Source organism: Triticum aestivum, chromosome 2A (assembly GCF_018294505.1).
Source record: "Triticum aestivum cultivar Chinese Spring chromosome 2A, IWGSC CS RefSeq v2.1, whole genome shotgun sequence".
Taxonomy (NCBI): domain Eukaryota; kingdom Viridiplantae; phylum Streptophyta; class Magnoliopsida; order Poales; family Poaceae; genus Triticum; species Triticum aestivum.
The window spans coordinates 7,223,331-7,238,025 of NC_057797.1; the positions used below are offsets into that span (position 1 = coordinate 7,223,331).

Genomic DNA, 14,695 nt, shown 5'->3' on the forward strand with positions numbered 1-14,695 from the left:
GCCGGCTTGACGACATCAATGGTGGAACCGTTCGTCTTTGCGATCCTGCACTGGGAGAGGACGAATTAGGTTTTTGGGAAGCGCTGTGCGCGACTGCTCAAATTCGTCATCACGGGTCGTCTTCCGTCCAAGTCGGGCGGTGCTACTCATCGTCGTATTCATCGCCGTCAGCAGCAGATCGTCGCCAACATCGTCATCAACACTGTCGCACCCATAATAGCTAACGATCAGTACGTCCAACATCCTTTGTTCATGTCTGTTTCTACAGCTATTGTTACGTGCTTGCTGCTGTTATGCATGTCTTGCCGTTCTTCTAGTTTGCTAGATTATTGCATGCTAGTATCTCTTCTAGTCATGATTTATTTACTGGAATTAATCATGAACTTGCCTAATATTCCAACAATCCAAAAACCTAATTGTAGGCAATTTCCTGAGTTAACTATGGCTGGATTCGCTGATGCACTGAGGCCGGATAAGTTTACCGGTGTGCACTTTAAGAGGTGGCAGGTGAAGACCACGCTCTGGCTTACTGCTCTGAAAGTTTTCCACGCTAGTGTTGGTGCTCCAGAGGGAATGACCGACGAAGATCGGAGAAAATTCCAGGAAGCCAATACTATGTTTGTGGGATGCATTCTGAGTGTTCTTGCTGACCGTCTGTGTGATGTGTACATGCACATAAACGACGGAAAAATTCTGAGGGATGCACTGAATGCAAAATTCGGTGCATCAGATGCAGGCAGTGAACTGTACATCATGGAGAGTTTTCATGACTACAAGATAGTGAATAACCGTTCTGTGGTTGAACAAGCTCATGAGATACAGTGCATTGTGAAGGAACTTGAACTCCTTAAATGTGTTCTACCCGACAAATTCGTGGCTGGGTGCATGATTGCAAATTTGCCTCCTTCATGGAGGAATTTCGCCACAACTCTGAAGCATAAGAGACAGGAGATATCAGTTGAAAATCTGATTGCATCTCTTGATGTTGAAGAAAAAGCTCGGGCTAAAGATACCACTGAAAAAGGAGGTGAGGTTCAGCCTACTGCTAACATGGTGCAGAGGTACCCACAGAACAAGAACAAAGGGAAGAACAAACCTGTTGTCAACAAGCCTACCAAGACTACTACCTTCAAGAAGAAGAAGTTCAACAAGGCTGAGCTAGAGTGCTACGCCTGTGGGAAGCCTGGACACTTTTCCAAGGAATGCCCTGAACGTGTAGACCGCAGAGGGAAAACAAGCTCCAAGACTGTCAACATGGTGACCGCTAGCAATACTGATGGGTATGGTAATTTACCTATTGTGCTTTCAGTATTTCAATCATCTTCGTGGTGGATTGATTCGGGTGCTAACGTTCATGTGTGTGCTGACATCTCCCTGTTTACTTCTTATCAGGTCGCAAGGGATTCTTCCGTCCTAATGGGGAATGGGTCACATGCTTCTGTTCGTGGCATTGGCACGGTGGATCTGAAGTTTACTTCGGGAAAGATCGTGCAACTAAGGAACGTGCAGCATGTCCCTACTATGAACAAGAATCTAGTTAGCGGCTCCCTTCTATGTCGAGATGGATTTAAGGTAGTTTTAGAGTCCAATAAAGTAATCGTGTCAAGATTTGGACAATTTATAGGAAAAGGCTATGAGTGCGGAGGCTTGTTCCGCTTTTCTCTTTCAGATTTTTGCAATAAGTCAATAAACCAAATTTGTGCTAGTGTTAATGATGATGCAAGTATTTGGCACTCTCGTTTATGTCATATTAATTTTGGTTTAATGTCTCGGCTATCCAGCATGAGTTTAATTCTGAACTTCACAGTTGCCAAAGGTTCTAAGTGCCATAGTTGTGTGCAATCTAAGCAACCTCGAAAGCCTCATAAGGCTGCCGAGGAGAGAAACTTGGCGCCTCTAGAACTCATACATTCTGATCTTTGTGAGATGATGGTGTGTTGACAAAAGGTGGAAAGAGATATTTCATGACTTTGATTGATGATGCGACTAGATTTTGCTATGTTTATTTGTTGCAAACTAAAGATGAAGCATTAGACTACTTTAAAATCTATAAAGCTGAAGTTGAAAATCAACTAGAGAGAAAGATCAAGCGTCTTAGGTCCGATCGTGGTGGAGAGTATTTTTCAAAAGTTTTTGATGAATTTTGTGAGGAACATGGTATTATTCATGAGAGGACGCCTCCCTATTCACCTCAATCAAATGGAGTGGCCGAGAGGAAAAACCGCACATTGACTGACTTGGTGAATGCCATGTTAGACACTGCTGGTTTATCTAAGGCATGGTGGGGGGAGGCTCTATTGACTTCATGTCATGTCTTGAATAGTGTTCCCAACAATAATAAAAAGAAAACCCCTTATGAGGAGTGGGTTGGGAGAAAACCATCACTTTCTTATTTGCGCACTTGCGGAAGTTTGGCAAAGGTCAATATTCCTATTCCTAAGAAACGCAAACTTGGACCAAAGACAGTGGATTGTGTCTTTCTAGGGTATGCTCAACGGAGCATTGCTTATAGGTTTTTAGTGGTAAAATCTGAAGTACCTGATATGCATGTTGATACTATAATGGAATCTCGTGATGCAACATTTTTTGAGAACATATTTCCTATGAAAGATATGCATAGTATTGCTAGATTGTCTTCTGAGATAATTCATGAATCTAGTACAACTGATGAATATTTCGAATAATCACATGAGGAAGTCCTTGAGAAGGATAACAATGAAGTTCCTAGAAGGAACAAGAGACAAAGGATTGCAAAATCCTTTGGTGATGATTTCATTGTATACCTTGTGGACGACACACCCAAGACGATTGCAGAAGCATATGCATCTCCGGATGTAGATGATTGGAAAGAAGCTGTTCATAATGAGATGGACTCAATTCTTTCTAATGAAACTTGGGAACTAACTGATAGACCATATGGTTGTAAACCTGTGGGCTGTAAGTGGGTGTTCAAAAGGAAGCTAAAGCCTGATGGTACTATTGATAAGTACAAGGCGCGGCTAGTGGCCAAGGGCTACACTCAGAAAGAAGGCAAAGATTACTTTGACACCTATTCACCCATTGCTAGAATGACCACCATTCGAGTGTTACTTTCCTTGGCTGCCTCTTATGGTCTTATCATTCATCAAATGGATGTAAAGACAGCTTTTCTCAATGGAGAGTTGGAAGAGGAGATCTATATGGATCAGCCTGACGGGTTTGTGGTAAAGGGTGAAGAGAGAAAGGTGTGCAAGTTGTTAAAATCTTTGTATGGTCTGAAACAGGCACCTAAGCAATGGCATGAGAAGTTTGAAAGAACTTTGACTTCTGCAGGATTTGTCATTAACGAGGCTGATAGGTGTGTTTACTATCGCCATGGTGGGGGCAATAATGTCATATTATGTTTGTATGTGGACGACATACTGATCTTTGGTACAAACATTAATGCAATTAATGAGGTCAAGTCTTTTCTATCAAAAAGTTTTGACATGAAAGATCTGGGAGAAGCCGATGTAATTCTAAACATCAAACTTATTAAGGATGAGAGTGGGATTACATTAACGCAATCTCACTATGTTGAGAAGGTCTTGAACCGATTCGGTTTTATGGATAGCAAGCCTTCTCCAACACCTTATGATCCCAGCGTGACACTCAGAAAGAACAAGAAAGAAACGAGAGATCAATTAAGATACTCTCAAATTGTCGGTTCACTCATGTACTTAGCTAGTGCTACAAGACCAGATATCTCTTTTGCTGTGAGCAAACTAAGTAGGTTCATGTCCAACCCGGGTGATGATCATTGGCATGCACTAGAAAGGGTCTTGCGCTATCTGAGAGGTACTATGAGTTACGAAATTACTTATTCAGGGCATCCTGCTGTGCTAGAAGGATATAGTGATTCAAATTGGATCTCCGATGTTGATGTACTTTACGCAACAAGTGGGTATGTATTTACTCATGGTGGTGGCGCAGTGTCATGGAGGTCTTGCAAGCAAACCATATTGACGAGGTCAACTATGGAAGCAGAATTAACTGCTTTGGACACAGCTACTGTTGAGGCAGAATGGCTGCGTGAGCTCTTGATGGACTTGCCGGTTGTTGAAAAACCTGTACCGGCTATTCTTATGAATTGTGATAACCAAACGGTTATCGCTAAAGTGAACAATTCTAAAGATAATGCAAAGTCATCAAGACACGTGAAAAGACGTTTGAAGTCTGTCAGGAAGTTGAGAAACTCCGGAGTAATAACTGTTACGTATATACAAACAGACAAAAACCTGGCAGATCCCTTTACAAAGGGACTATCACGAAATGTGATAGATATTGCATCGAGGGAGATGGGTATGAGACCCATAGATGTTACACAGTAGTAACCCAACCTTTGTGATCGGAGATCCCGTGAATTAGGATCTGGGAAGAACAAGCTATTGGTTAACTGAGGAGAGTAATAACTTATGATCGTCTCCAAGTGAAGATGCAAAACTCTCAGAGCTATAAGGCTCAGATCTGTAAGGCAGGTCGGCAACATGCCTTAATGTGGTTCTATTGGCTATAATTAGCAAAGATGCTGTCCTACAGAGCAGTCTTGAAAGAACACACCTATATGAGTTCTGATTGTAAAGGTCGCAGTCTATGAGATTTGGGTGATCTCTAGTAAACTCACGAAGAGACCAGGGAGTATGACGTATAAGCTCCAAACCGCGGGGTAGCCTACTGGTGGTCAGGTACTGGTTAAGACTTTGAGTGAAACCTGTTCACATAAAACTAGCAATTCAAGGCATAGTCCATTGTCAAGTTGTGAATGGATGTAGCTTAAAGTTCTAGGCAGAAGTTCAACTTAACAGTCTCTGCTGAAACACTGGTATATTAAACAAGTGGTGAGAGAAGGCAAATCTCTAAATGGGTATTTGAGATCTGGTGGGGGATTGTTAGAATTAATGGGCTAGGCCCATAGCAATTTCTGAAATCTCAAAGCCCATGTGTAAAATGGCAACTGGTGGTGCTAAGTTTAGTCCCACCTTGGAAGTTGAAGAAGAGTTGGACCTCTTTATATAGTGGGTTCTCTCCACCACTCTAAGTGGTGTGTGAGAAGAGAAAGGGAAAACCACACGCGCGCGCTCGCTCGCCTGGCCTGGCCTGGCCGGGGCGGGGCGGGGCGGGGCGTACATGCGACATGCACGTGAATGGTCCGCCGAAATCCGCATGCGACATGCCGTTTTATTTTTTATGTCTTGGCAGACAAGTTTTGATTTCTTGTCCGGTAAGTATACGAATTAGAAACCAAGTCGGTTTGGGATTGTGGTCGCGACACAATACCGCCTCTGGTCCTAATATATATACAGCTACCGGCTGCGGCCAGAGACACACCGGAAAACACCTAGGGTTTTTCCTCATCTCACAACTTGCGCCGCCATCGTAGTCTACTCCATCCCAAACGCCGGCGTGCATCGGCGCGTGGGAGAGCAGGTCTCCGGAACCGTTCGTCTTTGCGATCCTGCACCGGGAGAGGACGAATTAGGTTTTTGGGAAGCGTTGTGCGCGACTGCTCAAATTCGTCATCACGGGTCGTCTTCCGTCCAAGTCGGGCGGTGCTACTCATCGTCGTATTCATCGCCGTCAGCAGCAGATCGTCGCCAACATCGTCATCAACACTGTCGCACCCATAATAGCTAACGATCAGTACGTCCAACATCCTTTGTTCATGTCTGTTTCTACAGCTATTGTTACGTGCTTGCTGCTGTTATGCATGTCTTGCTGTTCTTCTAGTTTGCTAGATTATTGCATGCTAGTATCTCTTCTAGTCATGATTTATTTACTGGAATTAATCATGAACTTGCCTAATATTTCAACAACCTGATCAAATACGTGAGTGATGTAGCTCATACCATGCATGTAATCCACAAGTATACGATGGTTGGTACGTGGGCAAAATCAATGTGGATGCATGCACGTGGAGCCCAACCAAGGATTAGCTGGTGCATGCCCGTATGTGTACATCCAAATATCAAACATGGACGTGTAATTTGCACTTAAAGAAAAAACATTTGAATTTAAACTTAGAAATTCTGAAAGCAAGAAACACAAAAACACATCAAACATGGGTATGCAGGGCAGGAGATCTGGCCACTGAAACCAGCCCCGCATGCGGTAGGGCCCAACCTGGTTTTATAGACGTACAATACATGCTGCCACCTACACGGCCACACCCAGCAGCAGCAGCAGCAGTAGGTACCATATTACCCCCCTTGGCCCATTCATTTCATCCATCTACCATCATCCCAACCCAATAATCCAAAAGGATCTTCATCATCTTCACCTCCTAAGCAAAGGCATGCGACTCCGGTGCATTATTAGCTACTCCCTTTGTAAACTAATATAAGAGTGTTTAGATCATTAAAATAGTGACCTAAACGCTTTTATATTAGTTTACGAAAGAAATAGTTAAATCACAGATCCAAGCATGATTAACCACGCAACAGCGTAACACGGTCCACATAATCATTTGCATGCATGTGAACTGCCGGGGACAGCAAACTACCCTTGATCCGTCTCTTCATTTTCATTTTTTTTACAACAAATATGCCATCCACGCTTTTAATTACGTACCCACTCTTCATCCAATGGTCCAATACAAACCACTCCGTGTGCCACCTCAAAATGCAATCCTCTTGAAACAGCCTTTTGTCCTGCTTTACGTATAAAGCACCAACCAAATAAAGTACACGACCGGGCGATATAAGATGGAGAGGTGACTCTCTCACAAAGGCGATCCTAAGATAACCAGCACACGCAGTATGCAACCGAAAGAGACAAAGGAAGACAAGAGTACAATGCCACACAACACCCTATTACACCTAAACTCCGCAACAACACCCTCGGGAGAAAGAACGGCGCAAAGTGTCACAGCTGCCGAGTCCTGAACGGACAAAGTTTATTACCCGGAGCCCATCCACAAAGAGGAGCGCCACGATGACGCCTTCAAGAAAAAGCAGCGCCTGCAAGCGTCACCGTCGTCGGCGACAAAGCGCGGGGCATTCGCTCGATCACTCCTCACTTGCTCCAATTTTATTTGAGCAACTCACTTTAACCAAGACCGCCCCGGACACACATGATACACAAAACCACCAAGTACAAATCTCTTTTAGCTTAGCTAACACTGTGCATAAGCAATCAGTAGGCAGACACACGCATGTATCTTGCACATGGCGCCCATGCAACGCAACAACTCACTTTGTAATAATGTAATAATATTTTCTTTTGCAATCCTCATGATTGATCGGATCGCATCGACCCACTGCTCACTGGCAAGTCTCCAACCAAGATCATCAACAAACGATTTTCGTTCCGTTGAGCGTAAAACTACCGGCGGATGGATGATCATCTCTGGATATGATCCTGGATAAACTAATTTGTATGCCAAAAAAAATCTCTTACATAGCTTTTTTAAGATGCTACCAGCTGTAATATTCCATCTAGACGCTACGTGTAATATTCAATCTTAGCCGTCCACTGATCAAGGGTGAGCACTTGGCCATAAATATTTCTAGTATATGTAAATATAAATAAATTTATGTAGGCCATAAAATATTATGGTTTCATTTTTTCCCATGCTATTATGTGAGTACTTCGGTTTTGAACCAAAGGTTGAAAAGTGCAAAGAACTTACCAGCATTTTACATTTTACATGAATATTGATTGTACACTATAAAAAAATATCTCTTAGTTTTTCAAATCGACTAACTATTAATATTTCAGAACTGCTGTGCATCCTATACTCATTGCATGCTCAGTGGACGATGCTTGATCTAGCGCGTGCGCTCCACCTTGTCCCAACATGCACAGGTGCACCATAGGATCGTCCAAAATCCGGCTGCACATTGTCATGTCTATAGCAGCTATCTTAAAAAAAATTTGTATGAAAAGGTCTAAGACCATATATTAAGTAGCACATGCCCTCACAAACCAACCCATACAGAAAAATAAATATACATTCTAATTCGTGGGGGAAACCGAAGACTTTTTTTCTCTTGCATCCAATGACGGTGCTATATGAGCATAGCTCGATGCCGTCTCTGGGCCTCCATCTCAATGTTGCAGCATTTTCAGCCCAACAGCTTCTCGAAGTAGCAACTTGGAAGTCGTTGATATAGACCAGAAGATGCAGACGTCCGTGATATGAGATGCAAATCCTTGTCCCTGAGAAGAAAACATCAAGAAGGGCTTGTAGAAACCCAGAAGACCATGAAAGTCGACCGAATCTAGATGGATCTACCGGGAACCTAAACCGACAAGATCTCGGACGACTCATCGTAACATAGCTCCATACACTCTCTGCCGGTGAAAAACACACCAACGGAATAGAGAAAACATTATTCCTAGAGAGGGATGGCGGCATTTCACCTCCCTAACAAAGAACCTAAGTCGACCTAAGACCTGTCGCACCCAAGGTCGCGTTGTGAATCCCACTTATCCGATGACCAGGCTAGGTTAGGTCACACCGAATGTGGCCAACGTGTCGAGCTGAGTCGCCAGCCCGGACCAGCCACCGCAAATTCACGCATGTCAGCGTGCGAAGCATGCGACCTTCCCTGCCATATCGTGCGCTCCTCAAGGGCACCACATCTTGGAAGGACCTCCCCATCGCCACCGGCGTTGCATGGGGTTTGACTAACTATAAACCAAGATCGAAAAAAACTAACGACATGGCTGTGTCATGTAGGAACACCGAGACATGCAAAAATACAAATTAATCAGAAAATTAGCAGTATATATACTCCCTCTCAATGGGAATATAAGTTGGGTTTTTATGTGGGGGGAAATGTGTCATATTATTAAAAATACATATTTTAGATTCATCATTGTATGAAATTTTTAAATACTCTCTCCGTCCGGTGAAAAGTGTATATATAGAAATTTTAGGATAAATTATGGAGTGAAATAAAAAATGCATTGAAAGGATGCAAGACACCATCTCTCTCATCTTTAATTACCCAACCCCCAATGAGCTAAGGGGGTGTTTGTTTCCAGGGACTTTTTGTGTGTAGGGACTAGAAAAAGTCCTTCTTAGAGACTTTTTTACCAAACGGGAGGGACTTTTTAGGGACTAAACTAGGCATTTGGGACTAAATGAAGAAGACTCTCAAGGAGAGTCTTTTTGGGACTTTTTGAGACTTTTTCAACAATGCCCCTCCATGCACCCATTGGCCCGCCATCCCATGGTGTTGTTTGATTTTTTTATATACTAGGGGCAACATGGTCATTTAATAATCTCTAGGAAGGGACTAGATACTTTTTAGTCTCTGGAAACAAACGGAAATAGACTTTTTAGGGAATAGGGACTTTTTAGTTAGGACTAGAGAAAGTCCTAGGACTTATGAACCAAATAGGGCCTAAGTGCATGTTGAAATTAAGGAGACCATGTGTAGAATATTATTGGTCTTGATTACCGTATAATGAGAGAGAAACATTTTTTTCTACTTTAAAGTGCATTGAAAAGATAAAAGTACACTTTTTTGTGGACAAATTTTAAAGCCAAATGTACTCTTCACGGGACGGAGGGAGTATATACTCTCTCTTCATCACGAATTACTAGTCGCGGAAATGAGGAAGTATATGTTTAGATTCATCGTTTTAAAAAGTTATGACACGACTTTAATTTGCCCTGCCAAATCAAGGAGCAGGAATAGGGGGAAGATATCACATGATACCATGTTTAAAAACTCAAATTTTGATGTTTCAAAAAGTACTGAAAAAAACATGATGCGCAGAAGACATGTTCCTACAATCCCTTAAAAGTTCCAATCCAAAATCGAAATATACATGAAAAAAAAAGACAAATCCACACGTGAATGGTGACATTTCTGGTTTATTTTTTTGACACTATTCATGCTGAATTTGTATTTTGAATTTGAATCTGAATTTTTAGGGCTAGTAAACACATGTCTTGTTAACAATCACAACTTTTCTTAGAATTTTTTGAAACATGTAGATTTGGTTTTTGTGACATGGTATCATGTGATGGTTGGTACCCGTAGGAGTAGCATGTGTGTATGGCAAAGGCAAAAACCAAAGAAGCACACGTCCACACATGGGCAGCAGCATCTCGGCAGGATACCCGTCCCTTTTGACCGGATGGCCGCAAACCAACACGCACACGGACGGCGCCACGCCGATTTCGAGGCCAAGCATGCGCCTCCTAGCCGCATGCCTACAGTATTTTGTTGCCTTGTGTACGAGTAGTAGAATTTCTCTGGTTGTGATGCCATCTGACGATCTGACCCATCGTCTCGATCCCCTCATCCCTCCCTCCATGGTCAAGACCTCACCTTGGAATGGGGACCCTCATCGGAAAAAGAAGAGTAATTTTCACAAGGAGGGATGGATAATTAGGCGGAGGAATCCTCCTCCTCCCCTATATAAAGGAAAGGGGCATCCATCCTCCTCTGCCTAACTCCTCCAGCACACACACAACACAAGCAAGAGAGAGCCTGCCTCTTGAACTAAAACAGAGCATCCAAGAGGCAGAGGCACAAACGAAGAAAGAATAAGATGGCGCTCCTCCTTGTACTGGTCGGTGTTGTGGCGGGCGTTGTGCTAGCGAGCAGCCTGCTGCTGCGCTGGAACGAGGTGAGGTACGGCAACGGCCGGAGGAGGCATGGCGATGGCTGCTTGCCGCCGGGGACAATGGGCTGGCCGCTCTTCGGCGAGACCACCGAGTTCCTCAAGCAGGGGCCGGCCTTCATGAAGCAGAGGAGGCTCAGGTGCGTAGCTAGCGGGCATATGATTATGCATTCTTGCTTGCGTCTTCTTCCCCGGATTAGCTAGCTCGTGTGTCTTCGCCGGGATTTGGGGGATTTTGTTGGAGATCAAGTTGGTTGTGTTGTGTTGTGTTGTGGAGAACTCAACTAGAGAATAGAGATGGTTACTTACATGCTATTGGTCTCTCCAATAATAGAGAGAGAACCACTCGCTCTATTTTTGCCGCTCTGGCTCCCTCTTACCTCCTATTTTCATATGAAAGATAAGAGTATATAATATATCTAAGTTTGTTGGTCTCATTAATTAGTGGTCTGATTAAGTCTTATCTTCTTACCTCACATGTAAAAAAATAGGATAAGAGGAAGTATGTTAAAATTTGCCTTATTATTTGTAGTTTCTTCTAAATTTGTTACTACTACTATTAATTAGCAGACCCTTCTTTTTAAAGAGATTTTTCAGTAATTATACTACTCCTAAAAGTTGCTCCTGCCTACACGAATCGATGAGCTACGGAAATGTGCCGGTTTGGCAGCTGCTTTCCGGCTGTGCAAAGTGACGGGGAGAGCTGTGTCCCCCTAAAGCTCACAAACAACACACGCTCATCACTGCTCCAGCTCCCAAAGTACCATTCCGGATGTAAATTATTATGACACAGATCAAAAGAGAAACATCCCCATCATTGCCCTCCACTGTTTTTTCCAGAGAGAAAACTGAAATATTACTGCTCGTGCATAATGAATGAAAAAAAAAAGAACAGAGGATGTTAGCATAATCCCATGCCTAATCACAGTGTTTGCTTGCATGCTTGCCATCGAAAAACACATCAAATATATTACCGCTGCTAGCATAAGCTTATTTGATTGAAACTACCGAGGAATTAACATGTGTGTGCGCTGCTGCAGGTACGGGAGGCTGTTCAGGACCCACATCCTGGGCTGCCCCACGGTGGTGTGCATGGACCCGGAGCTCAACCGCCGGATGCTGCTGCAGGGCGAGTCCGGCGGCCTCGTCCCCGGCTACCCGCAGTCCATGCTCGACATCCTCGGCCGCAACAACATTGCCGCCGTGCACGGCCCGCTCCACCGCGTCATGCGCGGCGCCATGCTCGGCCTCGTCCGGCCCGCCGCGCTCCGCACCAGCCTCCTCCCCAAGATCGACGCCTTCATGCGCGACCATCTCCATGGCTGGGCCGGCAGCGTCGTCGATGTCCAGGCCAAGACCAAGGAGGTCAGTGCAGTCCCTTCAATCAAATCTACTAACGCGTAGAGCCGTAGGGTACACAGGCCACCTTTACCGTACATGTAGATGTAGAGGCAGTTGGGTGGCATGTTGGAGTACGTTAATGGCAGCAACTACTTCCATCTTAATTCTCTGTGCAGCAAAGATTAGTTCACTCACTGCTTTGCTATGAAAAAACGGCTAGTTTGAAAATAGAATCTCAAAGCTTGATGTTTTGCAAAATCGGTCCATGGTTTGGGGGATATAATACATGCAGCTGTTCGTGTCAACTGAGAATTTTTTGTTCAAATACATTTCGTTTGTTAATTGTTTTGCTTATACTAGCTGTTGGACGCCAGATGGATCAGTGATAAAAATAGCCTTGTTGCAGCAACAGCATCACTCTACACATTCCAAAGTGGATCATTCTCGAAAAAAAAAAGTGGTTGTTGCAGAGTTTCATAGTATCCCACTGCAAAAACAGAGTATCACATTTGGAGACATCATCATTACCCGTTTCCGTTTGCCGCTTTTGTGGTGGTTGCAGAGTTTCATAGAAGCATCTTCTGCTTGCATGGGCATGGCAACAACATATCACAGAATCTTATGTCCTCATCATATCTAACTGACTTTCACTTTCCATTTTAGATGGCCTTGCTATCTGCACTCCGGCAGATTGCCGGCATCACAGCAGGCCCACTCTCCGACGCCCTCAAGACGGAGCTGTACACGCTTGTGCTCGGCACCATCTCCTTGCCCATCAACATTCCGGGGACCAGCTACTACCAGGGCTTCCAGGCTAGGAAGAAACTTGTGTCCATGCTAGAGCAAATGATCGCGGAACGGCGATTGTCTGGTGACGCTCACGATGACATGCTGGATGCTCTCTTGAGAAGCGGCGATGATGGGACCAGGGAAAAGCTCAGCGACGAGCAGATCATTGACTTGCTCATCGCCCTCATCTACTCTGGGTACGAAACCATGTCGACGACTTCGATGATGGCCGTCAAGTACCTATCGGAACATCCGTGGGCCCTCGACGAACTCAGGGTATGTACTATGTACACATAATCTGGAAATCAATTTTGATTCCTTGAAAAAAGTCCATGTGCTTCTGGACTTTACTGACGACATTTTCACTTGTGAATGCAGAGAGAGCATCTTGATATCAGGAAGGGGAAATCGCCGGAGGAAGCAATCAGCTACGAAGATTTTAAGTCCATGGCCTTCACTCGAGCTGTAAGTAGTAGTAGGAGATAAAATGCAAAAAATTAAGTCAGAGTAGGAAATTTAATATAAGTATGAACTGATGGATATACCATGCAGGTCATTTTTGAGACGCTAAGATTAGCCACAGTTGTGAATGGGCTGCTGAGGAAAACTACTCAGGATGTAGAAATGAATGGTGAGTTGTGCTTGGAATTTACTCTGCTACTGAAGCATTCCCCTGTCAAATATTAGTTCATTTCTAATGCGACATGTTATCGATTTCTTCCAGGGTATGTCATTCCGCAAGGCTGGAGAATCTATGTTTACACGAGGGAGATAAACTACGATCCGTTCATGTATCCTGACCCAATGACCTTCAATCCATGGAGGTGGCTGGTAAGTAAGAGAGCGAACAAATATGACCGTCAAAATATCACTAAAACATACCGCCTTGGCCCTAGCAGAAGAAGTTCTAACCTATTGTTGCCTACTGAAAATGAACAGGAGAAGAACATGGAATCGCACCCGCACTTCATGTTGTTCGGAGGAGGCGGGCGGATGTGCCCTGGGAAGGAGGTGGGCACGGCAGAGATCGCGACTTTCCTCCACTACTTTGTGACCCGATATAGGTCTGTTCAACCTCTTCTTAGTCCACACCGATTCCATTTCCAGAATTATTTACTGACAGGTACTTGGCATTGGCTTTGATTTTTCAGATGGGAGGAAGAAGGCAAGAACACGATCTTGAAATTCCCCCGGGTGGAGGCTCCCAACGGGTTACATATCCGAGTTCAAGATTACTGATCTTGGAACATACATTTTGCAGAGTTTAGGTAGATAGGGCCCAGACTGAGACGACAAGAGTGCAATTTTGCGCCGATGGAAAGATTAGATCAGCCTTGTAAGAAATAGGAAACATACGTATAGTGTAGGTATTATAGGTTCAGTAGGCACTTGACGTAGAAGGCCACAAGAGGCAACTTCTTCTTCATCTTTGTGATCAATTACATATGCATGATAAGCATCGCTATATATGTGATATGTGACTTGAATCTGATAAGCGGAAATACATATATGTGTATATCTGGTGTCTTGAATCTGATGATAAGCAGCACCATATCTATCATCTATTTAAGAAGTTGCTCCCCATTATTGGACGAGACTTGCCTGCTCCCTTTCCGTGCTCCCGCATACGTGGCTTAATTTGATTGGAACAAAATAAGGCCCGGCCCCACCCCTTTAAAATCAGGGGGAGGGGGGAGATGATTAGATTAGAAAGGAAAAAAAAAGAGACAGCCGTAGGATGTGAGAGCATGGATGGGAACATGAAGAGGGAGCAGGCAAGCCGGATCCCCCATTATTCCCTATTCTTTCACCATGCACACTGTCCACATCAGCGATGTGCCACGTCATCCCCATTATAGTATTTCTCTTACATGCGCATTATCCACATCAGTGGCCCATGCATGTACGTATAATCTCAGGAAGTTTGTTCTCTCGGGCCGTTGGCTGCATGGGAGGTGAATAAATG

The 14,695-nt window shown here is 44.0% G+C and overlaps 1 protein-coding gene across 1 annotated transcript; it reads left to right on the plus strand.

Moving 5' to 3' along the window:
* The first annotated feature begins 10,412 nt into the window (after positions 1-10,412).
* Positions 10,413-14,316, plus strand: LOC123184190 (cytochrome P450 85A1). The gene is made up of 8 exons (XM_044596351.1): positions 10,413-10,739; positions 11,640-11,964; positions 12,604-13,005; positions 13,108-13,194; positions 13,282-13,360; positions 13,454-13,560; positions 13,669-13,793; positions 13,881-14,316. The coding sequence occupies exons 1-8, from the start codon at positions 10,528-10,530 to the stop codon at positions 13,966-13,968; spliced, it is 1,425 nt and encodes a 474-aa protein (XP_044452286.1). The 5' UTR covers positions 10,413-10,527; the 3' UTR covers positions 13,969-14,316.
* Positions 14,317-14,695: the final 379 nt, after the last annotated feature.